Genomic DNA, 27,024 nt, shown 5'->3' with positions numbered 1-27,024 from the left:
TGCGTTGTGTTGAAGGAGCGTGTAGGGAACCGAGAAGAAGAGGGGATGATGCTGATATTACGGCCGACGGCGTTGTGGGTCTCGAAAGGGCGGGTGGTTTTCCAAGGAAGGAAGTTTTCGGGGGCTCTGCATCAGCAAGGTAACCGCCCATTTCTTTTGAAGGGCTGACCTGGCTGCGATTCAGCCGATCTGAGTTTGAAGTAGCTATAATATACAGGCATCTTCTTTCTCGGGTTTAATGACATCCGCCTGCTGCGCGGCCTTTTCCTCTTTTCTGTTGGCTAAGCGTATCCTTCATTTCTATCATCCCCATTCCTAGGAGGTCTCTAAGGGGCGTGCATAAGCGCACCAAGGTGCCTGACTACTATCCCTATCCTAATGTTCCTTTTTATTCGTATCCATTTCATGTATTCAAAATCATGTTTATATTTATATATGTTATCTAATATATGCATGACAAAATAAATAAAATAAAATAAATACAAGGAGTAAGTAAAAAAAAAGAGTGTGTCATATTCGTAAGGTGTGACGTTTGAGCAGAGCTCTTTTGCATTTTGGAAGCAGGTTCTCCTACAGTGAGAAGTTTAAGAAGTTGGAGTTCAGAGTCGTTCCCCTTCCTCCCCCCTCCCCCATTTCAAAGTGTGTTTCTGAGAGTTGTTGTGTTGTCTTTTGTTAGGTAAAAACCATGTTGATGAATCTTCACTCCGGCCACTATATATGGATGTCCAAGCAACTACCCCTCTGGTATGTCAACTAAATTCTGGTTTGGGAAGATTTTGTTCTTTACTAACAAAAAAATAAAACTAAACTGTATTTGCAGGATGGTTGCACACTTGTTTAGGGATTGCCCTCAGGCAGTCAAATGTTCTTTAGGAATAGACAATATTCTCTTACATACTTTTCTCCATGAGCTTAAAAGGGGTTACGTAGGAATTTTCCTTTATTCTTTTACACAATGACAACTCTGTGAGTTAGTTTGCATTTGGGCATCCCAAAATCAGCAGAGTTTCCATTGTTATAAGTGGCCTTGAATCTGAAAGTTTTTGTACAGGATTTTTATCGTTATGTTGCACTGGCTATTTGGTGGCTTCCATATTTTATACACAAACTATCATAAATCAGAGTGGTGAGGATAATTGTGGTAATGCAAAATATCTGGGAGTCTCCAAGTGATCTACTCTGGTTCGTAATGTTTGAATCCTATACTTATCTAAATATCCACACTGTATTAAACCCGATTAATGAGAATATATATATAGGGTACTTGAGTGTTTATGTTAACTTTTATTTTAAAAAGTGCATAAAGCTATCTCAATATTACACATCAAAGCTTTGTAATGATCTGAATTCAAAAGGAAAAATGAATTGGAGCACATAGACTACTGATATTACATGTGTCAGGAACTTCTTAAATAATCTACCTTCTCATAGGAGAGAATCAGTTTGGTGTAATGATTAAGGCATCAAGTTAGAAATCGGGAGTTCATGAATTCTACTCTAGCATGGGCACAAAGCCAGCTGGATGACCTTGGGTCAGTCATAAGAAGGAGACAATGACAAACCACTTTTGAAAAACCTTGCAGGGGAGGGGGGGAAACCTGCAGGGACTTGTCCAGGCAATTTCTAAGGATTTATGATTGAATGGAAGAAAAATAAAACAGTCCTAGAAAAGGACATATTTGATTTAAGGAGAAACTGACAGGTGCAATGCCCATGCCCCATGTAGTCTCAAAAATGTTCCCTTTTGAATTAGGATTGCTTTTATATATGCGTCTACATGCGCTTATATATTGCATCTCTGTTAACAGAACTGGATATATGCATGACACTCATGGGAATCAAATAAGAGCAAAAACAAAGTAAAATGGCTTGCTATGTATCTTACATTTTAGGACCCAAGGGTTTTGGATAGCATGTTGCCGTATCTTGTGCATTACTATGGCAACCCACACTCTAGAACTCATGCATATGGTTGGGAAAGTGAAACTGCAATGGAAAAAGCCAGACAGGTGAGAATATTGTTTTGTTCTTAAAATTAAATAATACATTTGTTTCTGCTGTATTGTTAAGCAGATTTTCTGAAAAAGTTAGATTTTTTTCCCCAAAAAAATTCTGCTCTAATTTACATTTGTGCATTCCTTTTTTTCCTCCAGCAAGTTGCATCATTAATAGGAGCAGATCCTAGAGAAATTATTTTTACCAGTGGCGCCACAGAATCAAACAATATAGCAATTAAGGTAAATGTGTGTGTGTGTGTTTGTTTGTTTATAAATAAATTTATTGGCCACCCATCTTACCATAGCGTAACTCTGGGCAGCTTACAGTTACATCTAATTTAAAACATAAAAAGTTAAAATCAAACCCTAAAACCAAAAACACTCGGGGAGGGCAGTGGTGGAGTGCGGAGGAGGTGGGATCTGTTATTACTCAGTCAACGCCCTCCATTGCACTGTTCCTCCACTGGGGCCCCAGGGCAATTGGCAAAGCCCATACATTGTAGTATTAATTGAAAATGTTATAATAATAGTAATTTATCAGTACTATGAGAATTACCGGTAAACAATTATTGTTTTCCCCTTTAGTTCTAAGGAAGACATGTATTTGAATAAAGCAACAGCAACTAGTGACATACCCATATTCATTTTCTAGACTATAAATAAAAGTTATAATAAATCTCAGAAATTCCATTTGAGATGTTGCATATGCAGTGTACTTACATTTACTGAATGCTATTCTTCTTTAAACAAAATATACTTTGAAATTTTCTTGTAATTGTGCATTTACATGCTAGCATTATAGAGCACTTTGAGATACAAAAGAATATTATAGCCCGGTGTGATGTTAAGGACACTTCATTTGATTCTTTTTTTCTTTCCCTTCCCCAAAGCAATCAGTCAACATTCCATTGCCTCTGAGAATTTGTGGCTTTTGATCTTAATAGTCATAAGTACATTACATTATGTCTTCTCTCTCTAAAGTTACATCATTGTTCCTTCTTTTCATAATCAAATCTTTTTAAAGATCAAACCCATAAATCAAATCCATAAATGAGCAGATTGGTGTTGTGGTTAAGGCCTAGAAAAAAGGAGACTGTGAGTTCTAGTCCTGCTTTAGATATGAAAAATTGGTTGGGTGACTTTGGGCCAAGTACTTTGTCTCAGTCCACTTCACCTCACAGGAGGTGAGGAATAAGAGGAGGAATGATAGGTACTCCGGCTTGAACTGTATATATAGAAAAGAGGGGATAAAAGTCTCAAAGCTATTTTTTCTTTTTTCAGCAAAAAATCCATACTGGGTTTCCAGTCACTAATAAATTTAATAATCAATTTTTTCTCTAAACAACAACTACATTAGCATCTTTTGGAATGGAAGCATACCTAATTGTTGCTGTTGCTGTCATTATACCTACTAATTCAAAAATCTCTTCTAGTATTTGAACTGTTATAACATTTTGGGTCATGTTATACATTCCTGTAATGTATAAACATTCCTGTAAAAACCAAAGGCAATTTATCACTATTTTCCCCTTTTCAGCCTGGAATCTTTAGTTCCCTCTAGTGTCCAATTTGTGAAATCATAGTTTCAGATAAACATTATGCCTTAGGATAGTTAAATAAGAAATTTCTGGAAGTGAGTAGAAACTGAGGTTAGTAAACTCGGTGTCTTCTAAAAGACTCAGCTGGGGCTGATGCGACTTCTTTTCTGCATCTTGTCACAGGAGCAGGAGTCCAGGGCACCTCCTCTCCTTGTCTGGAGAGATTCCAAAGAACTAGTCTAATTGCCGTCTCTCAGGTTTTGCCACAATTGTTGTTTCTGCTCTTTCCATGATGTGTTTAGTTTGCCTGGAAGTTGTTTTTTTCTTTGGATGAAATATTATGTGATTCACTTAACTGTTCCTTATATGGATTCATTTCCAGATCTTTCATCATCTTGATGAATTTGTTTCAATTTGCCACTGTCCTTTTTGAACTGTGATGCCCAGAATGATTACAGTACTCTCTATCATCTGGATTCTGGGAGCTTGTTAATACACCCCAACGTATCATAAGGCACTATGTCAAAAGCTTTGTTGGGGTTCAGGTTTACTATGTCTGCGGCATTCTCCTGATTTACTTAGTACGTACCTCTGTTAAAAAAGAATCAAGGTTAAGCTGCATAATTTATTTGTGACAAACCTATGCGAGGGCTTAATCATAGCTTGCCTCTCCAAGTATTCATAGACCCATTATCTGTTCAAAAACTTTGCCCAATATAGATATCAAGTTAATGCCTGTAATTTTCCTGGTGATCCTCCTTGTTGAAGATGGGGAATAACATTTGCTTTCCTCCAATATTCTACTTGACTGAATTAAAGCCAAAATCATGTTATAATTTTATACTTGAAATTATACTTAGTGTAATTACTTTCATATAAGTGCAGAACTGCAGCATGCATATTTCATTGGAAATTAACCTAAATCATTAAGATACATTTCTGAATAGGCAATTTCAAACTTTTGGTGACAATTGCTTGACGTTTTAAGGAAAATGAGAATTTTACATTTCTAATTTAATATTCATGAAAACTACCGCTTGTCATCACTTTTGATTGTAAAATCTTGTTCTTTTCTTGTATCAATTTAAAGGGTGTTGGAAGATTTTATAAATCCAGAAAGAAACATATAATTACAACACAAACTGAACACAAATGTGTGCTAGATTCTTGTCGTGCCCTAGAAGCTGAGGGCTTTCGAGTCACTTACTTGCCTGTAAAGAAAAATGGCCTTATAGATATAAAGGTAAATGATTTGCTTTCAAATATTTATACATCTGAAGAACAGTGCTGTTTCAATTTTTTGCTGTCCCCATTAGCCTTAGTATAGCTTTCTGCATAGACTTTCCTCAATAAAAACAAACAAAATGTTTATCAGGTAGAAAGTTAGAACTGATGTTCAGGCTGTTAACCATTTCCAGTAGATCTAAGTATATTAATACATGCAATTTAAAATATAGTAAGCTTGTTTTCACATTAAAATAATTTGGTTAAATGGTAATGGTTTATTTGTTAAGATGCAATTCTAAGAATACTAAGGCCATACAGTATTCAATTTAATGGAACTGTTGAGTATGCATACATAGAATTGCATCCAATAACATTCATTTGCTTGTTTGTTAAAACGTGCTGCTTTTTTTTACCTCAACAAGAATTTTGACCTGGGTTTCCATTTAAAATAGAAATTACAAAGTCGTCATAATTTTAAAGAGAGTAGGGAAAGCTTGAAAAAATAGTTTCTTGACTCCTTTCCATATTTTTATCAGGTAGCCATGTTATCTGTATAACAAAGTAATATTCTGCATGTATGTATATTTCTGTTGTCTTGTGTTATCTCTGCATTTGTGTATTTGACCCTGGGAGGTATAGGGAAGGCTACATATGCTTTGTTCTTCTGTGTCATATGACTAGGAGGGAAGGGGGCTTAGAATAGCAATCACCAACCTTCTGAGCCACTGCACAAATATCTCTCCCATAGGATACATTGGGGATTTTTTTCCCCCTAGCCTCCAATCTAATCCGCTTTTCAAATTTTGTCTACTGTTCCCTACGTACTAGTCTTCACTCTATTTTGTTCAGCTTTCCGAGAGTTATCCTGCTGAAAGACAAAGTTCACAGATCCTTTGTGCAAATTTTTTTCAGCTTTAAGAGTTCAAGTAACCAGAATTTGATGGGCTATAGGTGATCATATGTTTTAGTACAGATATTTGTACCCATCTTTTATCTTTTTAAATTTAATTCTGTGTAGTATATTTCTAAAATAATTGTTAACTAGTTGAATCCATGGAAACTAAAGGTCTGTCAAACAATATTGTAATGTGGGTTGGGTAATGTGTAATTGTTTTCCTTGATTTTAGACGTTACTTGACCCTTCAGAGGCAATGTATGACTAATTTCATTTGTATTAGGATTCATCAAGTATAGCAACCATTACAGTTACTCCCTCTCTCTTGTGGAATGGAGTATTGTGGGGCCTGTATTATGATGGCATGATGCAAAATAATAGTCCGTATCTCTAGTCTGAGAATTCAAATAAGGAAGATGTATACAATATGTTTTTCTTGGATTGCCCAAGACTATGTAAGGCTATGTCAAACTTGAACTGATAGAATGAATTTAGAATAAGATATTTTAGTGGCCAGTTCTGAGCTTGACTCGTTATATTTTACTTGTTTTGAACTTGAACTGGTTTGCAGATAACTAATTATTACCCTCTTGTATGATTTTCACCAGGAACTGAAAAATGCAATAGAACCTGATACGAGCCTAGTGTCGATAATGACTGTAAATAATGAAATAGGAGTGAAACAGCCAATTGGTGATATTGGTACGTAGACATGAATTGTGATCTGTGCTCCAAATAATGGCCTGTGTAAAACATTGGAGGAATAATCATATATAGGCTAACCTGGTTTAATTGGTTAAAACTAATCACAATTTTATTACAGTACTTACTGTCACAGTATAGGTAGTCATTGATTTATAACAGCAATAGGGATTGGAATTGCTGTTCTTAAGTAATGCAGTCATGAAGCATGACCACATCAGTGAGCAACAACAATCCCTGAAGCCCCAGTTATCATTGTTTACTGAATTCTATAGGCATTACCTGAGGCAGTTTCTGGCCGGCTTCTCACAACCAAATCAGTGAGGAAGCAAGCAGGGAATAGCAAGTTTAGGTAGCTGGCCAGCTGGCAGAGAAGTGGCTGCTGCTGGGTGGGGAAGGACATGGGAGGGTGCAAAGGTGCAAGGGAAGTTTGGCAAGCCTTGGGGAGGACACCTAAGGATGCAAGGGAGATGCACTGAGGATTGGGGAGGGTGCAAAGGAGATGCAGCAAGGGTTGGAGGGTGCTCGGGGATGTATGAGATATGCAGAAGGCACAGAGGCTTATAAAGGGTGCATAGTAGTATGCAAGTGGCTTGCACAGTGCAAGTGCAGAGGAGTTGAGTGAGTGGCATGGTGGGGGATATTTACCCCAACAACTTGCGATCTACCTGGATTCCCCATTTACTTTCTGGGAATGGCTTTCCCTATAGACAGGGGAAGGTTGCAAATGGCCATCACATGATAGCAGGACACTGCAACTGGGCGTAAGTGCAAGCTGGTTGCCAAGGGTCCAGATCTCGATTATGTGTCTGTAGGAATGCTGGAATGGCCAGAATTGTGAGCATTAAACTGTGTCTCAGTTTATTGCCTCCAGCTTTTGTCATGAATTTTGTCAGTAAGTAAAATTCGTCTGTAGCCATACTGTCTATTGGCTGACTTCTCTATATAATACAAGAAAGAGATTGAGACTAATGAACTATAGATAGGAGAAGTTAACTTAGAAACAAACAGGGGATATTTCTTTCTTCTTCTTTTTTTCTAGTAACCTTTCCTTTAGAGCTTCTCATTAGTTTCCAGGACAGATGTTAAACACAGCACAGAGGAAAGTGAATTAGTTAGTGAGCTGCCTCCATCCCTATATTAGAGACAGACACTTCCTATAAATCTGAATCAAGGAATTATATATGAGGAGAAAACAGTTGCTTTGATTAATCCCCAAAAATTATCCTTTGAAGATCAATATTACTTTCTATACTTAAAATATTCCTTTTAAGATGACTTAAATAATTACACTGTGTTTTTTTTTAAATTACAGGTGACATTTGCAGTTCCAATAAAGTTTTTTTTCATACAGATGCTGCACAGGCAGTTGGAAAAATCCCTATGGATGTCAGTGATATGAAAATTGATTTAATGAGCATAAGTGGCCATAAAATATATGGTCCCAAAGGTATTAATATTTTGTGAGTCACTGTATTTAAGAAAGAAATAGTCACATATTGAGGCATTATTTTAATCGAATTATAGGATTTTCTTTGTTGTAATTCTTAAGTTTTTTAATGCAGGAAAAGTATGAAAATATTTTAAAATTATGTGGAAGCATTGTTTATTATTTTAAGGTAGCATTGATCCAATTATTCGGTATAATCTAGGAAGTATTTATTCAGCTCTTGGCCTTGGTACCGGTATTTAGCAGTAACTGAAAGCTAATGCTCTCTTAAAGCAAACAGACAAAGAAGATTAAATAACTTAATTATTGCCACTTTATCAACATAACCTGTCCCCAAGGTAATTAAACTGAAACTGCTAAAGATTCTTTGTCTCCTCTGTAATTTTGGGTGTTAATTTCCCACACTGACTTGTAGCCATGAAATTCAGTGTGAAGTGCTAATACAACAAAGTTGGCTTGTTAGAAGTCCAATTTGCATTTCAGTGAAAATGAATTTCTTCTAAGCAGTGCAGTATTTCTTCAGCAAGCATAGCCTGACCTTTTGCATTATGTTTCTGTTAACACGGCTAGTCCTCAACTTACCACAGTTCATTTAGTGACTGTTCAAAGTTACAACAGCATTGAAAAAAGTGACTTACGGTCGTTTTTCTCACAACCATGCAGCATCCCCATGGTCACATGATCACAATTCAAATGCTTGGCAACTAACTTATATGTATAACAGATGCAGCATCCCAGGGTCATGCAATCACTCTTTGCGACCTTCTGATAAGCCAAGTCATTAGGGAAGCCAGATTCACTTTAACAATTGTCTTACTAACTTAATAACTGTAGTGATTCACTTAACAACTGTGGCAGGAAAGATCATAAAATGGGGCAAAATTCACTTAACAAATATTTCAAGTAGCAACAGAAATTTTAGGCTCAATTGTGGCCCTACGTCGAGGACTGTATTAAGAGAATGAAGCTTTCTAAACCTGGTAACAGCTTGAATTCGGAAAAATTGCGTTAGCCTGCCTATCCCTGTATCTTTTCCTTGTTTTTCCATTCTTTTTTTTCCTTTTCTTTTTTCTTCTTTTTTTTTCCAGTCATGCACAAATTGTAAGCATTTCAGCCTTTAATTTGGCATGGATCAATGAGTAATACACTTGACTTTTGGATTTCTGACACTATGTTTAGAAAAAGGTCTGCTAGTTAGAATTGCTAAATAGAACTAAGAATCATGATTAAAAAATATATTTTGCATATTTGCAAGCCCTTGAAATATCTTGAATTGAATAAAATTATTTGTGTGCTTTAAGGGGTTGGTGCAATTTATGTCCGGCGGCGACCAAGAGTAAGAGTGGAACCTATACAGAGTGGAGGAGGTCAAGAGCGAGGATTACGTTCTGGAACTGTGCCCACTCCATTAGTAGTTGGCCTTGGGGCAGCTTGTGAATTAGCACAGCAAGAAATGGAGGTAAAAATTGTGATTCAATTTCTCTGTATAGGTAGTCCTTGACTTACAACTAGTCATTTAGTTACCATTTGAAGTTACAACCTAGCCAAAAAAAAGGACTTCTGACCCATATCTGACATTCCAGCGGTTTCGCCCCCCTTCCATGATCACATGACCACACTTCGGGCACTCAGCAACATGGTACATTTATAGTTATTTGCAGCATCCCGTGGCACTTCTGGCTTTTGGCAAAACTGTATCCATAGCGAGCAATGGGTTCACACTTACGATTGCCACATCACTTAATAACTGCTGCAAAAAAAGTTGTAAAAACGGGCCAGTCATGTGACTGATCCATTTATGACCATCATGACATAATGGGCAGGCTCCATTCTGGTCGTATGTTGAAGACATATGTGTGTAGAATATCCTCAGCATATCTAGGACGGTTCCTGCTTTTGAGATATTCTTAGCATAATTATTTAAACTGAATGTCTACAATATTATTATGTAGTGTTCTAGAATTGGATTTAATATGTCTTGACATATTGAATTATTTTGATCTATATTTCTTAACATTTTTTTCAAAACAACGCACAGTGCGATTTGTTTTAGTAGTAACTAAAATGCAGTTATTTGTTGAACTATCTTAATTTGTTGAACGTATGTATTGTGTGTCTTATGAGCCGTCCCATTTTAGTTCACAGGCCTTTTCTTACAATTGTCAGTCTTGGTACTGATAAGAAAAGAGGTTTGACAGTTTTTGTGATCACCAGTAACGAGGCAAATTCTATTGGATTTTTTTTCTTCTTTTTTCTTTTTCTTTTTATAGGGGTCTCTGTTTTGCTTACATAACAACTCTAAATAAATCAACATTACCCTTTCGGTAGTCTTTATTATGCAGAAGCAAAAGGAATACAGGTAGTTCTCAGTTGTGCAGCAGCTGCCAAAAAAGCCAACACAGTTCTAGGCTGCATCAACAGAGGGATAGAATCAAGATCATGTGAAGTGTTAATACCACTTTATAATGCCTTGGTAAGGCCACACTTGGAATACTGCATTCAGTTCTGGTCGCCACGATGTAAAAAAGATGTGGAGACTCTAGAAAGAGTGCAGAGAAGAGCAACAAAGATGATTAGGGGACTGGAGACTAAAACATATGAAGAACGGTTGCAGGAACTGGGTATGTTTAGCTTAAGAGAAAGAAGGACTAGGGGAGACATGATAGCATTATTCCAATATCTCAGAGGTTGCCACAAAGAAGAGGGAGTCAAACTATTCTCCAAAGCACCTGAGGGTAGAACAAAAAGCAATGGGTGGAAACTAATCAAGGAGAGAAGCAACTTAGAACTGAGGAGAAATTTCCTGACAGTGAGAACAATTAATCAGTGGAACAGCTTGCCTCCAGAAGTTGTGAATGCCCCAACACTGGAAGTCTTTAAGAAGATGTTGGATAGCCATCTGTCTGAAACGGTATAGGGTTTCCTGCCTAGGCAGGGGGTTGGACTAGAAGACCTCCAAGGTCCCTTCCAACTCTACTATTGTATTGTATTGTATTGTATTGTATTGTATTGTAACAACCACTCCTTCAGCGACCATTGAAAGTTATGATGTGGCTGAATGAGTGGTGCTTACAAACTGGTCCGTGAAGTTGTGGCTGGCGCAGCAATCCTGTGGTCACGATTCGAATGCTTGGTAATTGACTAGCCCTTACAACAATTGCAGCATTCCATAAAGTCAATGGGGAAACTGGCAGGTAATGTTGCAATTTGCTCCCACGCCCATCATGTTTTCTCAATCATTCCCACTGTGGAATATGAAATCCTGGGGATTTTGTACTCAGTAATTTGTGCCCGCCCAGAGCAACCCTTGCTTTCACTCCATTGCTTATCCCTCACCCAGTGGAGTTCATGATGGCCATAGCACCCACCTGTGTACTTGCTCACATTCTGTAGCATGCATATCCCTGCTCAGCCACAATTGGGCCAAGCTGTAGCACCCACCTGCCCATCCACACTTTGTTGAACTCACTGGCTTGCTTGCGAACCACCTAAGCCTAAGGAATGGCTTGTTGTGACTGGGACCTGCAACGTCTTGTCAGCTTTTCCATTGCCTTTGCTTGTCGGAAGCCAGCAGGAAGTCACCTTTTGTGTCATGTGAAATACTTAATTGATTGTTTCATTGATTAACTTCATATGCTGCCCATCTCACTATCAAGCAACTCTGGGCAGTATATACATTTAATAAAAAAAAAGAAATAATGACCCATAATGCTTGTTTAACAATAGAACTGAGGTCACTGAGAATTGCTGTCATTATGTGATGCAGTGACCTGACATCGTGCTTTACAACTGAATTGTTTAGTGATGGAAATTCCAGTCCCAATTATTATCATTTAGCAAGGAGTATACTAAAGTAATATTACGTCGTTAATATGTGTGTGAATTTTGATGTGTGTTATTGATGATGTCAGCATGTTATTTTCTAGTTCTATTTAATAATAAAACTATAAATGATTAATGAAGCAATTAAACTAAACTAGTCAGCTCAAATCCATTGTGATAAATTAATCAATGTTTGTTTCTTTTCTAGTATGACCATAAACGAATTAGCTTATTAGCTGATAGGCTAATCACAAAAATAATATCAGAAGTTCCTGATGTTATAATGAATGGAGACCCAATGCATCGTTATCCAGGTATAATTAGCAGAATGTAGACCTTTGTCATTATTCAATTATTGACTACACATACACTATATTGCCAAAAGTATTCGCTCACCCATCCACATAATCAGACTCAGTTGTGAGCGAATACTTTTGGCAATATAGTGTATATTTAGAAGAATTTTTATATCATTCCTCTAAATTCTGACTTACAATACATGTCTAGAGCAAAGTAACTGTTTTAGAACTGAACATAACTGCATAGTAGTTCCATACAATCCTTAACCCCAAAAGACTACGCTGAAGTAATACAATTCTCATTCCTTACAGCTTCACTTCAGTGAAGACACTGGGTTTGTGTGTGGGGGGAAAATTGAGAGATAAAATTGTAGCATCAGAGTTAAAATAGATTGGTTCATTATCAGATCATAGCTGTCTATTTAAGGTATTAATTATTTGAAATTAGAATTAAATAACTGGTAATTTGTAGAGTATTTGATATTGAAACATAATTCTGTAGTGATATGTCCTTTAATACTAACTGGCTGTTGGTCTATAATGTCCAATGACTTATGGATTGCACATTATTTTAATTATGTTTTATATCCAAAAATTACTTTGAAAGGGGGCTAGAATAACTCGTGTGTGTGTGGAAACAAGGAGCAGAGAAACCTCTTATAGTCAAGGAAAATCTTGTTTCTTTTTTCTGGCCACCTTCATTCCCATCTTCATAATGGACTGGCTCCAAGAGTCTTATAATAACAGTATAACAGACTGCTTGAATATATAACTGCATGAATTTTCATTAACTGCTGAATGGCACTTTGGAAGACAGATAAAATAAGATTCCTGTAAAGAAGAATAGTTCTAAAAACTGGAAGTTGTTTTTAAGACTATTAAATAATCTGACTTTGCTCTGTTAACAACGCAGGCTGCATCAATTTATCATTTGCGTATGTGGAAGGAGAAAGCTTGCTGATGGCCCTGAAAGATGTGGCACTCTCTTCTGGAAGGTATAACTTTGTATGTAAAATGGCACATGGTTCAGCTCAATCTGTTTCTAGAGAAAAGACTGCTTAGAATTCCCAAAGAAACTGGAATTTTGAAAGAAAATCAGAATAAAAGAGGCATATAGCACTAAAAATCTAGGTTGCACCTGTGTTCATTCTATTCAGAATCACCTTCTTAATTATGAATGGCATTGATTGGCTTCCACTCATTTCACTTTTTAAATGCTATTAAGATTTTAGGTTCCTTTTTAAAATCTGTAGATATGCACTAAAGTAGAGAAGCTAGCAATAAGGTTTTACTGTTGCCAATGAAAGCCATGAGTTAATTCTTTTTGCTTAATTTTTTTTCTTCTCAATTATTTTAATAATTTAAACATGCCAATGAATTCACATACTTCCAATGATCCAGTTCACATGTAAATCCTCTTGATATATTGTCTTATATTTGGGTTTTTTTCCCCTTCTTTTTTTTCTTCTCCATTCCTTCATTGATTTTGCAAAATAAATCCTCTTTTCGGAGAAACCTGGATTTCATTAAAACTAGGTTATCCAAAGTACTTTGATTAAAGTTATAAAGGAGGTATATTCAGAGAATACCAAACTGTAACCTGCTGTTTTCATGCCTACTCTTGCTTTGCATTAAAATAAGTATATTATTTTGTTGTTAGTGCTTGTACATCTGCATCTTTGGAACCGTCATATGTATTACGTGCTATTGGAGCAGATGAGGATTTGGCTCATTCATCCATAAGGTAAGGTTTATTTTGATAAAAAAGATAATTGCTTGTCCTCTTTGTGTATGTTTTGTGCTTGATTTGTGTTTTATTTTATTTCAGATTTGGAATTGGACGTTTTACTACTGAAGAAGAAGTAGATTATACAGTAAATAAATGCATACAACATGTGAAAAGATTAAGAGAAATGAGGTAAATATTTTCTATTAAAATAGTATTTTATTCATTTAAAATTAAATTTAGATAAAGATTATGAAGAGAATTAGATAATTTGTTATGTTCTTCACTTGTATCTGCTGTGAAATTATCAAATCTATGTAGCTAATTTAAAAAGCTGTTACCTAGTGCTGGTATGTATGCTTTGTCATTAGAATTATACTACCATAAATAGTAGTTATGTGGTATTCAGATCTAAAGTGGGTAACAGTGTTTTGGATCCATCACAGATACTCTTGCTTTATCTGTCAGCAGCTGTTTGGGGGGAAAATATTTGTCTTATGACAAACTAATTTATAGTTCTGAGGAACTGAAAATTATTTTTTCTTCTTATTTTACAGTCCATTGTGGGAGATGGTACAGGATGGAATTGATTTGAAGAGCATTAAATGGACACAGCATTAAAATACGTATATATCAGACTGCATGGTTGTGGATTAAATGTTTCTGTTCATTCCTGAGGAAAAGTATATAGTTTTAAATGTGCAAATCCTGTGTGACCAGTGAAATGCATTTTTTAAATACAGGGCCTGAAAACTAATTCTAATACAAGAGTTTTGTTTTGTGCATTAACTTTCACATAAAGAAGTATACATGGACATAAAGTATGCTGACACCAAAGAAGTTGGGGTACTTTTATTTTTAGATGATCTTGTCACCGCTTGGTATAATGAGACCTCAGAATTGTATTATTTTGGAAAAATGGTTGGTTTTGTTGGTCTTCTGTAAGCATCAGGAGGCCATTCTGAATGTATTTTATCATATTACTTGCAGAAACATATTATACATTCAGAAATAATGTTTCGTATAGAAAGGAATTTACTATACTAAATCCTATGTCTTATGCTTATGCACTGGTGCTTGTTATGTAGCAGTGAACATGCTAAGCTAACTAAATCTATAGGTAGATTTCCGTATATAAAGTTCAAATGAAAGTGAAATAATTAATGTTATGTATTTCATGTAAAAGCTGCACCGATGCAATTTTTGTGCTTAAACAAGTAATAGAAAAGAATATGGAATACAATAAGAATCTCTTTTTCACATTTGTAGACCAAGAGAAAGCATTTGATAAGAGTTGGTAGGAAAATGTTATGGCAAACACTGACCTAATATGGAGTAAATGAATATGTTATTAGAGAATGCAAAAGCTTATATAGTGATTGCAGAAGTATAATCAGAACAAACCAAAGAATATCAGAACTCTTCACAGTAATGTCCAGAATAAAACAGGCATTTGTTCTGTCACCACTATTGTTTATCACTTATATTGACAGCATAAGCAAAGACGACAAACCCCAAAATGGAAATAATATCAACGAACTACTCTTTGCAGACAAACAGGCATTGATAGAAAGTACAGCTAAGAAACTGCAACAACATCTTATGGCGATGAACCAAGAATGCCAGACAAATAATATGAGAATTAGCAAAGAGAACACAGAAGTAATAGCAATTGAAAGAAAAAAAGCATACAGTAAACATAGTAATAGAAGGAACAAGCATAAAACATGTATCAAAGTTCAAATATCTAGGAACAATAGCCAACCCAATATGGTAAAATGGATGAAGAGATTAACATACGATGCAGTAAGGCTCTAGCTATGTGGAAAGCAGTCATCCTGATTGCATTCCAAGGTATTTTTGTGATATTCTAATTATTACATCCGTGTTGTAACAGATGGGACGGGGGGAATCCTATGGAGGCCTAATCAGGTTTAGCATCCCTCGTCCACTTTTGGAAGTTTCATTCTGTTTGTGCAGGCAGATGGGAGATGGAATAAAACATATTAATCCTCTCTTTCTGGTATTACCTCATATTACTTCTTATATGAAATAATAAAACCTAAAGGAAAGATTTTTTAAAAATAGTATATCAGCTGTAACTGAACCTTCTGACCATACAAGTTGTCACCAATGGAACAGAATGGCACAAAAATGTGGTCTCCTTTGCTAGAGGTCTTCAAACAGGCTGGATGATAATCTGTCACATGCTCTGGTGAACCATCGTTGGATTAGATACCTCTATCATTTTAAAATGACCGGAGATCTTTCAGAGTCCTAATAGTGTTTATGACATGACTAGATTAAGATCATTGGGATGACTGATTGCTGATGTTGCCATGCAGAAAAGAAAAATCAGAACCTGTAAAGAAATAATTATAGGGACAACATGGAATATAAGCATGAACATGAGAAAGCTCAACACAGCAAAGCATGAAATTAACTACAAACTGACTTCTTAGCCATCACACAATTGAAATGTTCTGGACACGTTCAGTCAGAATATCATAGTGCTTGCTACTCCAGGTCTGAAAAGCAAAGGAACGTTGTTTTCATAGGAAATACACAGCAAAGGATGCTTGATTACAATGCAGTTAATGATTGAATAATATGAATTTATTCCTCACATTTATGTAACTGTTCATCTCATAGAACATGACTAGGCTATGTACCATAAAAATTAATTGGATGATGTGGGAACCCTCAATATGACTTTTATCCAAGTTTATGTTTAACCATTAATGCAGAAGAAGAAGTGGATTAGTTTTATTGTCATGCTCTATCTGAAATAGATTGAACAAATAAGCAAGTGAGATGTATTGCTTGTGGTTGAAAATCAGAATGAATTAAAGATGAAATAGTACAGAGGAAAAGCAGTTCTTTGCGCTAGCAAACAAAAATGAAGCATAAAAATAATGTATCAGTTTCTGCTAATTGAATTATTCCTTCATTAACGTCTCAGAAAGAGGTTCCAACCTCAAATTGGTATGCTAAAGGACAGTAATGAACAGATAATAACTGATTCATAGGTCAAAGAAAGATGGAAATAATGTAATTTTGTACAGTAGAGAAATCAAGCATCTAAAATATCTTAGAAGATATTACCTATATACAAGAACCTCTAGTGTTAAAAAGGGCATTGGTACTTACGTGAGACGCCTCTTCTCCTAGGGTGGAGGCAGCATCCAGGCTTCATCCACTCATCTTGAGGACTGAGTCTGGTAAAGTTGTTAAGCCACGCCCGTTGCTAGGCAGACCCAGCTTTTGAGGAAGAGAAACACCAGACCCCATGCATCATCGGTAACAGTTGCAATATACCTGTACTCCGGTCATCCAGTTGAACCCTTCTGCTACGGTATTAACTTACAGGTCAGTCTCATAATTCGCTCCCCTGACCAACATCACCGCACAGTAACCAAGACAACAACTAATTTTTTAAAAAAATTGTTCAATATGTAAAACTGCAACAAGCAAAAACTAACAAGCAAAGTATAAACAAGGATCAAGTCCTATCCTGGGAGGGGCTGGATGCTGCCTCCACTCTAGGAGAAGAGGCGTCTCAGGTAAGTACCAACACCCTTTCTCCCTAGTGGTGGAGGCAGCATCCAGGCTGGGACGTACCAAAACTGTAACTTTCCCAGGGAGGGTCTAAGACTGTTAGAGTGAAGCCTCAGCCCTAACCACCGACTGCAGCACTCTGTGATCAAAGGCCGCCTCTGCTGATGCAAAGGAATCCATTTTGTAGTTCTTAATAAAGGCATTAGGTGTGGCCCAGGTAGCAGCCCTACAGATTTCCTGCAGGGAAGCCTGAGCCACCCATGCTGCTGAGGTGAACGCGCTTCTTGTAGAATGCGCAATAATCTTAACGGGCATTTGTAAAGATTGGGACTGGTACGCCAATGAAATACAGGCCCTCAACCACCTGCCTATGGTAGGGGAAGTGACTTTGCTGCCTAAGGAAGTTGCCTGGGATGACACAAAGAGAGCATCAGATTTCCTAATTGCAGATGTGCATTTCAAATAAATTTTGAGAGCCCTCCTTACATCCAAGGTGTGCCATTTACATTCCAATGGATGTACAGGATGGGTATAGAAGTTAGGTAGGATAATCTCCTGCGTTCTGTGGAAACAGGAACACACCTTGGGAACAAAGGAGGGGTCCAGGCGTAAGACCACCCAATCTTCATGGAAAATGCACAATTCTTCCCTGGCCAAAAGAGCCTGCAACTCTGAAATCCGTCGAGCGGAAGTAATAGCCACCAGAAATGACACCTTTAATGTCAAGAATCTGAGAGAAACATCCCTCAGAGGTTCAAAGGGAGCCTTAGTTAAGGCATCAAGTACTTTGGTCAAATCCCAGGATGGGTATCTATGGACCACGGGAGGCTTGAGGTTGGATGCCCCTTTAAGAAAACGGCACACTGTAGGCAGCTGAGCCAGGGAAGGAGAACCCCCACATGTCAAAACCGAAGAGATGGCTGCCACCTGCCTCCGGATGGTATTTGAAGCTAGTCCCTTATCTAATCCATCCTGCAGAAACTCAAGGAGTTGAGGGATTGTGACCTTAGTTGGGTCCAAAGTCGTACGAGAACATCAGGAACAGAAAGATTTCCAGGTGGCATGATAAATTATGCCTGTGGACATCCGCCTAGCGGCCTGAATCGACTTGATGACCCTGGAGGAGAAATTGTCCCAATCTAGGACGCTCCACTCAAACGCCAGGCGGTCAACTGGAACCACTGAGGATCTGGGTGCTCCAGTGACCCCTGACGGAGATACTGTCCCAAGGGATTCTCCAGGATCTGCCCACCGAAAGTGTCCGCAGGTTGGCGAACCAAGTCCTGTGTGGCCAGTGTGGGGCGACCAACATAACCTCGGCCTTCTCCCCGAGTATTTTCTGGATTACTCTGGGAAGGAGAGGCAGTGGGGGAAAGGCATATAGAAAGCCAGGAGGCCATCTGCATCTCAAGACATCCACCCCCTCCGACCGATGTGCTGGGAACCGTGTGTAAAATTGCTGAGGCTGGCTGTTGTTGTGGGTGGCGAATAGATCTATCACCGGCATGCCAAATCTGTCCACTATGTCCTGAAAGATCGAGGGGTGTAGTTGTCACTTGGCATTGTTCAGACCCTCGTGGCTGAGCCAATCTGTCTGCACATTCACCATCCCCAAGATATATTCCGCTGTGAGAGAGAGCAAGTTCTTCTCAGCCCAAAGATCCAGCTTCATGGGTTCGTCCATGAGTGAGCGTGATCTGGTGCCCCCTTGTCAGTTGATGTGTGCCTTTGCAGACACATTGTCCGTTAGCACAAGCACATGTTTTCTCGCCACCCATGGGAGGAAATGGAGTAGAGCCAGATGAACCGCCCTCAACTCTAGCCAGTTTATATTGTGTGTACGATCCACCTGGTCCCACTGGCCTTGTGCTACCTGTGTCTGAAGGGTGGTCCCCCAGCCGAAAAGGCTGCCATCTGTCGTGACAGTCAATGAGCCCTGGTCCTTGAAAAGACGACCTTTCGTGATGGCCTGAGACGTCCACCACCTGAGGGAACGGGTGACCTCCACCGGGATGTGCACCTTGGCCAGAGAACAGCTTAAGAGCTTCCTCTGAAAAGGTAAGAGGAACCATTGGAAGCGCCGTGAATGTAAACGCGCCTACGGAACAATCCGAATGGCCGACACCATGGTCCCCAGTAATTTAGATAGGGAAGCCAAGGAGCACCTGTGTGTCCTGGCCGTCTGACCTGCCAAGGCCCTGAGATTGTCCTGTCTCTCACGAGACAAGTAAACCCTGCATTCAGTTGTGTCGATCAACGCCCCCAAGTGCACCAACCTGGTGGAAGGATGGAGGTGGCTCTTGGGAACGTTGATTGAGAACCCATGCTCCTGAAGAGCCTGGATGGTAGATGCCAGGTCCCTATGTGCCTGATTAGGGGACGAAGATTGGATAAGGATATCATCAAGATAAGCCTGAATTCGAATAGGCACCTCCCTTAGTGCTGTAACCAAGGCAGCTAGAACTTTCGTAAATACTCGGGGTGCCGATGACAGTCCCAAGGGAGGGCAGTGTATTGGAAATGCTGCCCTAAATAGGAGAAACGTAAGAATTGTCTATGTTGAGGCAAAATAGGAACGTGGAGGTATGCCTCCGTCAAATCGAATGAACTTAAAAAATCCCCATGCCTAACGGATCCCAAAATGGGATTCAAAACATGCATCTTAAAACGCTTATAACAAATGAACTTGTTTAATTTCTTAAGGTCCAAAATGGCTCTCCATCCCCCCAAGGCCTTGGGTATAACAAACAAGATTGAATAAAACCCTAGCCCACATTCCTCTGCCAGTATCGCCCGAATGTCGAGATGTTGGACCGCCTCTAGCATGAGGCGTCTGCGAGCTGGGTTGGAGGAGACCGGGCAGGCCCTGAAGGACCTAGGGGGGTTGGAGATGAACTCAAGGGCAAGCCTTGTCTAACAGTAGACCTAACCCAAGCATCGGAGATAGTTGTGTCCCACACATCAGCAAACATGGCTAACCTACTTCCGATGGGATAACTGGCCCCAGATGGGTTAGGTTCTGCAATAATGCCCCCCCTCCACGACAGGGGCGCCTGGAGGACCTTCCCTGCTGAAAGTGGTCAGGCTGGGGCCTCTGTCTGGAAGAATAGCTTCCCTGCTGTCTATATCCCTGGCTCCCATAGTCTGCCCCCCAAAAGGAGGAACCATAGTCCTGGTTCCAAAAGGACGAACCCAGGTCTTGACCTCGAAAGGACGAACGCCTGGGGTAAGGCATCTGGCGATCGAAGTTCTTCTTGGGAGCTGAAGGGAGGACCTTCCTCTTTTCTTTATTTTCCACCAGGAATGGATCCAAGGCATCCCCAAAGAGAGAGCCGCCTTTGAATGGAGCAGAGGCCAATCTCCACTTACGGCGTGCATCAGCTTGCCACTGGCGAAGCCACAGGAGTCTGCGGGATGCCACTGAAGAGGCCATGGCTCTGGTGGAGAATCTGGCGGAAGTTAACGTTGCATCCCAAGCGAACTGGACTGCCACCACTAGCTTCGCAATGTCCTGGTGAGCCCTTATGTCAGAAATAGGGACTCACTGCTGCAGTTCTTGCAGCCAAAGAAGACATGGTCGGGTGAAGAAGGAGGCTGTAGTGGTGGCCTTGACCACCCAAGCTGCAGCCTGATGTCCACTTTGCAGCGTGAGATCAGCCTTTTTCTCTTCCAGCTTAAGGACGTCCTCTGGAGCCCCTGGCAGATGAGCTGGTGTGTAGAGAGCAATCACTGGAGCATCTATCGGGGGAACAGACAGAAACTGCGCCAACTTGTTAGCAACATTAAAAAATTTTTATCTGAGGCCGAGGGACTTGAACCCAATGTGGGAGCAGCCCTCTGCTGTTGGATCAAATCCACAAAGATCTTAGGCCATAGGTATTGTCTCGGCTGGCAGGGTCTGTTCAGAATATAGGAATTCTGCACTAACAGCAGCTGGCCGGGGTGTGGCCGTTGCCTGCTGAGACCCAATTTTAGAGGCTGCCTTAGCTTTTTACAGCAAGGAAGGAAAGAGTGCTGGAGAGAAGAGTCCTGAAAAGGCTTTTTGGTCCGTTTCCCTTCCCTCCTCTTCAGAGAGCTCAGCCTCCTTGAGCTCACCTTCCTCTGATTCAGAGGTTTGATCTTGATCCTCCTGGTCAGACACCACTGGGTCAGTAGGTAGCACCACTGGGGTTGGGGTTGGCTGCGGAGTGACTGTGGCAGGTGCCTGCTTCTGTGACAGGGCCTCTCTCTGCTGTATGCCCGCTGTGATGCCCTGTGAAATGGCACTGGCAATTAAGTCATGAAAATTTGGCAAGAGCATGGGAGGTGCCAGGCCCAGGTGTGGTGCAGCAGAGGTGGAAGGGAGTGAGTCCAGTCTCTGGACCGCCGGTGGCAGCATAACACCTCTGCCAGACATGGAGACCTGAGGCTTCTGAGATGACCCCCATATATTTGAGACATCAGTTGGGAAGATGGGATTAATAGGAGCCTCCCTATTCAGCCTGTCTCCAGGAGAAAGTAGCAAGGACAACTGTCCTTGGGCTTGTTGTGACTTATCAGTTGCCTGAGGAGAAGGAACCTTTTTACTGGCTGCCTTCTTATGAATATGTTCCAGCGCTTTTTCTTTTTGTTTCTCGTATCGTGAGCTGAGGCTTTTTTTTGTTTTTTGTTTGTTTTACTGCAGCCTTTCCAGATTTCTTTTTAGTGGAGGCAGATCCCCTTCCTTCAGATGTGGAAGGCTGAGGGGGAGATTGAGGCGCCAAGGCCACTTTACCTGGTTGGATGGCTTGTGGCTCCTCAGGTCTCTCTGACGCTGCAGAAGCCTCAGATGCAATGGCGGCCGCCATGTTGGAAGCCTCTGACAGCAGTTTAAAATGGCAATTCACGCCATTTGTAACAGTCACGAAGCCCGCTTCTTTGTAATCGGCTATGGAAGTCCGTACTCTGCCTCTCTCACCGCTGCGCTGTACTCGCTATTAAAACCTTCAGTGCTCCCTTCTGGGTTGCTCCGCGGCCGTTTGAGTATTTTTTGAACTTTTTTCCTTTTTTTGGGAATTGCTGCTGTTCGCCGCTCAACTAATTAACAGGAGCGGCGGAGCGTTTCCCAGCAACTGATTAGCCTTGACAGGGAGAAATGACAGCGCAGGGAAGGTTCACAGCCAGGAGCGGTTTCCCGGCGAGATTCAGTAACCCAGGAGGCGCAGGCGAGGCGATGACAGGCCGTTCGCAGTTAATATGGCTACCTCAGTCAATGTTAGCCTTTGTGCCCTGACAGGGCTTAGAGGCTCCGACCCACCAAACGTGTGGTCCCTGAGGACCTTAGTGCCGTCGGGTCGCTGTGCTACTGCTTCCCCAATAAACTCTTCAATTACTCACAATCCACAAATTTTTAAAGATCAAACGCTAATAAATTCAGACCGGAGATAAGCGATGACGCAGCAGCCCTCATCGAGGGCTGAGTCGAAAGCTGGGTCTGCCTAGCAACAGGGACGTGGCTTAACAGCTTTACCAGACTCAGTCCTCAAGATGAGTGGATAAAGGTTAACCCAGTCTGGATGCTGCCTCCACCACTAGGGAGAATATGAAATTAGATTAATATAGTATTCATAAATTTAAGACTATAGAATTTGATAGACTGTCTATAGAAATATGGTAAGAAAGAGGAGAAAACTCAGAAAAAGATTCCAACCAAATTTTATAGCAAATCTGGAGAGTGACACAGTGACCCATAGATTGAAGAAGTCTATATTATATGTATGTTTTGTCCATATTTGTATTTTTATGTGTTTTATTGTACGCCGCCCCGAGTCCTTCGGGAGAGGGTGCGGCTAAGAAATAAATATTATTATTATTATTATTATTAATTACATACAAATACCAAAGAAATATTTAATGAAGTATTCAAACTCATAAAATATCCTTAATTTCACATCCTAGGAAAACAATGGATGGAATCACCCAATGTAGAATAGAGGACTACATGATATAGGAGATGCCAAACGTACAAGATGGGTTTCGCAAATGTTGAGGAACAAGATACATTATTGTGGCTGCATGCTAGACAATTGAGAAAACAAGAATAGAGAAAAAAGACAATGTGTTTTATAGGTTACAGAAGGCGTTTGATTGTATTGACCATTTCAAGCTATAGATCACTCTTAGGAAAATGAGAATTACAAAATATATCATTGTCCTATTGTGAAATTTATATCTAGAATAGGAAGCCACAGTGGATGAAATTTGGCAAAACAGACTAGCTCCACAATGACAAAACAGTGAGACGAGACTGTATACTCTCATTAATTCTGTTTGCATGCTGAATACATTTTGAGAGAAGACTGATTAGAATAAGATGCACATTTAAAATTGATGGAAAAATCTAAATAACCAGCATTATACTGATTACACTACTCTCATAGATAAAAATGCAAACCATCTGTAAGGTCTAATAATGAAATTCAGGAAACACAGAGAAAAATGGAGCTGACATTAAATGAAAACAAAGATACTGAAGTGTTGACAATTTCTTCCTTTTAGGATTATCAGGAAAGGAAGCAGCATATAACACATATGTCTTGAATTAATACATAGGATAGCTATGAGAAAAAATGCTCAGATGTTATGACATCTGTATCTACAAAGATTAGTACTGTGCAGGCAGTACATTCTCTGTGATGCTCTATGGAAGAGACATTTTGGTTTTGAAGAAGCAGGACAGAAAGTATTGATGTTTTTGAATTTCAGTGTTGGAGACTTGTGAAGAAAATAAACAAATGGATCACAAAAACAAAACCCAGAATTATCACTCAAACCTCAAATTGTATTTTGGGCACATTACATGAAGACCTAGTTTTCTTTAGTAGTCTATAATTTTGCAGAAAATGACAGACAGACTTCTCAGGATACAGGAGGAGTTTATTTGGCAGCCAGGTTCAGAAAGTTAGCACGTAGCTAGCATTGGAAATTGAACAACCTTCATTATCGAAGCACACATTCTTATACATTCTCAAAGATAGCGTAACACGGATATACTTAACTCATTTCTTATTGGTTACTTTGAGGAAAAACCCTTATAAGGAGATGGGGGTCTTACTTCTCCTTTTGTTACAGGTATGGACTACGTGTCATTAACGAACTTTATTTGAACCTTGTGGTTTTGGACTTTTGACATAGGGACGTTTGCTGGAACATGTTGTAGTTGAAGGCTGATGACATTTCCCTGTCCCTTTAAGCAAGCTTCTAACTGTCCCTTTTATGTCACGTCTTCATTCTTATATTTTAATCCATATTGTATTCTACTTTAATAATACCTTACATCTTTTGTTGTATAATATGCATACACAAGATTATAGTCCCAATAATATAACTGCCTGCAGGCACTGAGTTATATCTTCAGTCCCATCTCCTGTTTGGCCAGATGTAATGTGAAAATAATCTTGAGGAACAGAAAGAATTGCAACCAAGACAACAATAAAATGTAAGAAATCTGAGGCCAAACAGAAATGTAACTTGAGGAAATGTCTTAGACTTGACTCTCCCTAGTTCTGTTATAAAGGTCAAACTTGCAAGATTTTTTACTATAACTCCAAAATAAGTAGTATTAGTATTCATAGTTTTCATTTTCTAGTCTGGTCTACCTCAAAGGGCTGAAAGGTAGCTTGCTCCGGTTCGGCTGAACCAGTAGTGGAATTCAGGCCTGGGTCACAGAACCGGCAGCGACCCAGGCCTGCCACGCCCCCAAACTGGTTCCCTCGCTGCCACTGGGCCGTTGCCATTTTGGTTTTTAGTGACTGCACGTGCGCAGTTCACTATAAATTGTTCTGTGTACCAAAAGCATACTGATAACACCTTATCCCATACTATTGGATGATCTCTCCCAATAGCTTCGTGTAGATGTTAAATAATGGAGGGGGAGGGTCTAAGGGTTTGATCATTAACATTAAAATCAGCTCTTCAGAAAGGAGTATCAGTGGAGCACATCCCATCCCATCCCCCGCTCAATTAACACTGATGACGTTGAAGACAGTTGACAGATCTGGAAAGATCAGGATAATCAGCCCCCCCCCTTTATTCCAAACCTATTACAGGTCATCCACAATAGCAACTAATGTAAAAGATAAAGGGTTCCCTGTCCAGTCATGTCCGATTGTAAACTGATGTTTGTTTCTTAGCCGAGGAAGCCAGCCTTGTCCAAAGACATTTCTGTGGTCATGTGGCCAGCATGACTATATACCAAGGCGCACAGAACATTTATCTTCCTACTAAGTGGTACCCAGTGACGTGCGGTCAGGTGAGGCAAGTGAGGCACAGCCTCACCGCTCTCATCATGAAAAGAAAAAAAATGTAAAAGGAAAAAGCTGAGCTAGTTGCTGCCTCACAGTGGATGACACTGCTTAACTGTTAAAAAAGCCTCTAAAAAAGCGCCCTCTACTATGAGGCAGGAGAACTACATGCCTCCTCAGACTAGACTTTAGGCGTTTTATGATCACTCGAGCAGAGTTAAGCAAGGGTTAAAAGCCTAAAAATTCCTGACGCAGGTGAGGCACGCAGTTCTCCTGCTTCATAGTAGAGGGTGCTTTTTTAGAGGCTTTTTTTAACAGTTAAGCAGAGTCATCCATGGAAGCCAGGCAAAGAGCCATGCTGTAGCACACACACTTTCCCCCAGCCTCTTTCTTTTGGAAGGCTTGAATCGGCTCCCCTCCGGCTTCTCTGCCTGTCCTCTCACCCCAGCCTGCCAGCAGGAGGTGAGTGGGTGGGCTTTATTGCGTTCCAGGCATTTCCCACCCAGACAACAGGCTGCATTTGCAATTGCGGAGGTGTTCGGGGAAGGCAGCAGGGGAATGGGGAATGGCAGAGGAGCTCCTTTCAAGCCACTGGAAAAGATATCCAATTCAACTTGTGTGTGTGTGTGTGTGTGTGTGTGTGTGTGTGTTTGAGAGGGAAGGGGTAGGAGAGATAGTCCAATCCAACTTCTGTGTGTGTGTGTGTGTGTGTTTGAGAGAGGGGGAGGAAGGGAGAGGGAGGAAGGAGGGGAAAGGAGAAGAAAAAAAATGAAAAAAGGAAACTTATTTCACAAAGGAGAAAAACAATGCTGTTGTTTTAAGTTGGAACTGAGCATGCCTGGCTGTGGAATTCTGGGAGTTGAAGTCCACAAGTCTAAAAATATTTGAAACGCACCACTGTGTCAGTGCCTCACCAGCCATAAACCTCATTGCACGTCACTGGTGGTACCTATTTATCTACTCACATTTGTATACTTTTGAACTGTGAGGTGGGCAGGAACTGGGACAAATAACAGGAGTTCACTGCCTTGTGCAACACTCAGATCACAAAGGGCTGTCAACTTTCCAGCTGATAAATTCAGTATCTTTAACCACTGAGCCACAGTAACTAATGTAGTTCTCTCCTATACTCAAAAAATCCAGATAATCTGTTTCATTCCAGGCTTTCTGTAATTGTAGTCTTACCATCTTTCCAACAACTTTAAGATTTTGAAATAAAAGGCCATGTGGATTAAGCACACATGGTTTCTGAAATTTGGAAATGTCTATTTTAAAATGTGTACTGTCCTGGTGCTTGTCAAATGCCATTAGTTTTGCAAGCTTTAACTCTTATATTTTAATCCTTAGAATTGTGAACTCAGCATCTATACAATACTTGTTTAAGGCCAAAGATTCAGCCCTAACTACTGGTAGAATTCGCTCAAAAAGCAATATTAACAACTCTGTATCAGACCAAAAAAAAATCCAAAAGTATAGGAATGAAAGAAAAGAAGATTTAACAAAATAAAGAGTGCCCCAATTAATGTGAGCTGCCTGGGATTGTTAAAAA

General features: G+C 39.8%; 1 protein-coding gene across 1 annotated transcript; it reads left to right on the top strand.

The window, feature by feature from the left end:
* Window positions 1-7: 7 nt before the first annotated feature.
* NFS1 (NFS1 cysteine desulfurase) lies at window positions 8-14,424 on the top strand. The gene is made up of 13 exons (XM_081947504.1): window positions 8-139; window positions 677-744; window positions 1,893-2,009; window positions 2,154-2,237; window positions 4,626-4,778; window positions 6,266-6,359; window positions 7,675-7,809; window positions 9,111-9,268; window positions 11,840-11,945; window positions 12,844-12,925; window positions 13,591-13,674; window positions 13,759-13,848; window positions 14,214-14,424. Exons 1-13 carry the CDS (start codon window positions 46-48, stop codon window positions 14,275-14,277), a joined length of 1,329 nt encoding a protein of 442 aa, XP_081803630.1. The 5' UTR covers window positions 8-45; the 3' UTR covers window positions 14,278-14,424.
* The last annotated feature ends 12,600 nt before the right edge of the window (window positions 14,425-27,024 follow it).

This window comes from Natrix helvetica (genome assembly GCF_964273705.1).
Source record: "Natrix helvetica genome assembly, chromosome: 3".
Classification (NCBI taxonomy): domain Eukaryota; kingdom Metazoa; phylum Chordata; class Lepidosauria; order Squamata; family Natricidae; genus Natrix; species Natrix helvetica.
The sequence above is the reverse complement of the archived record's forward strand: the minus strand, read 5'-3'. Positions and strand labels throughout refer to the sequence as shown.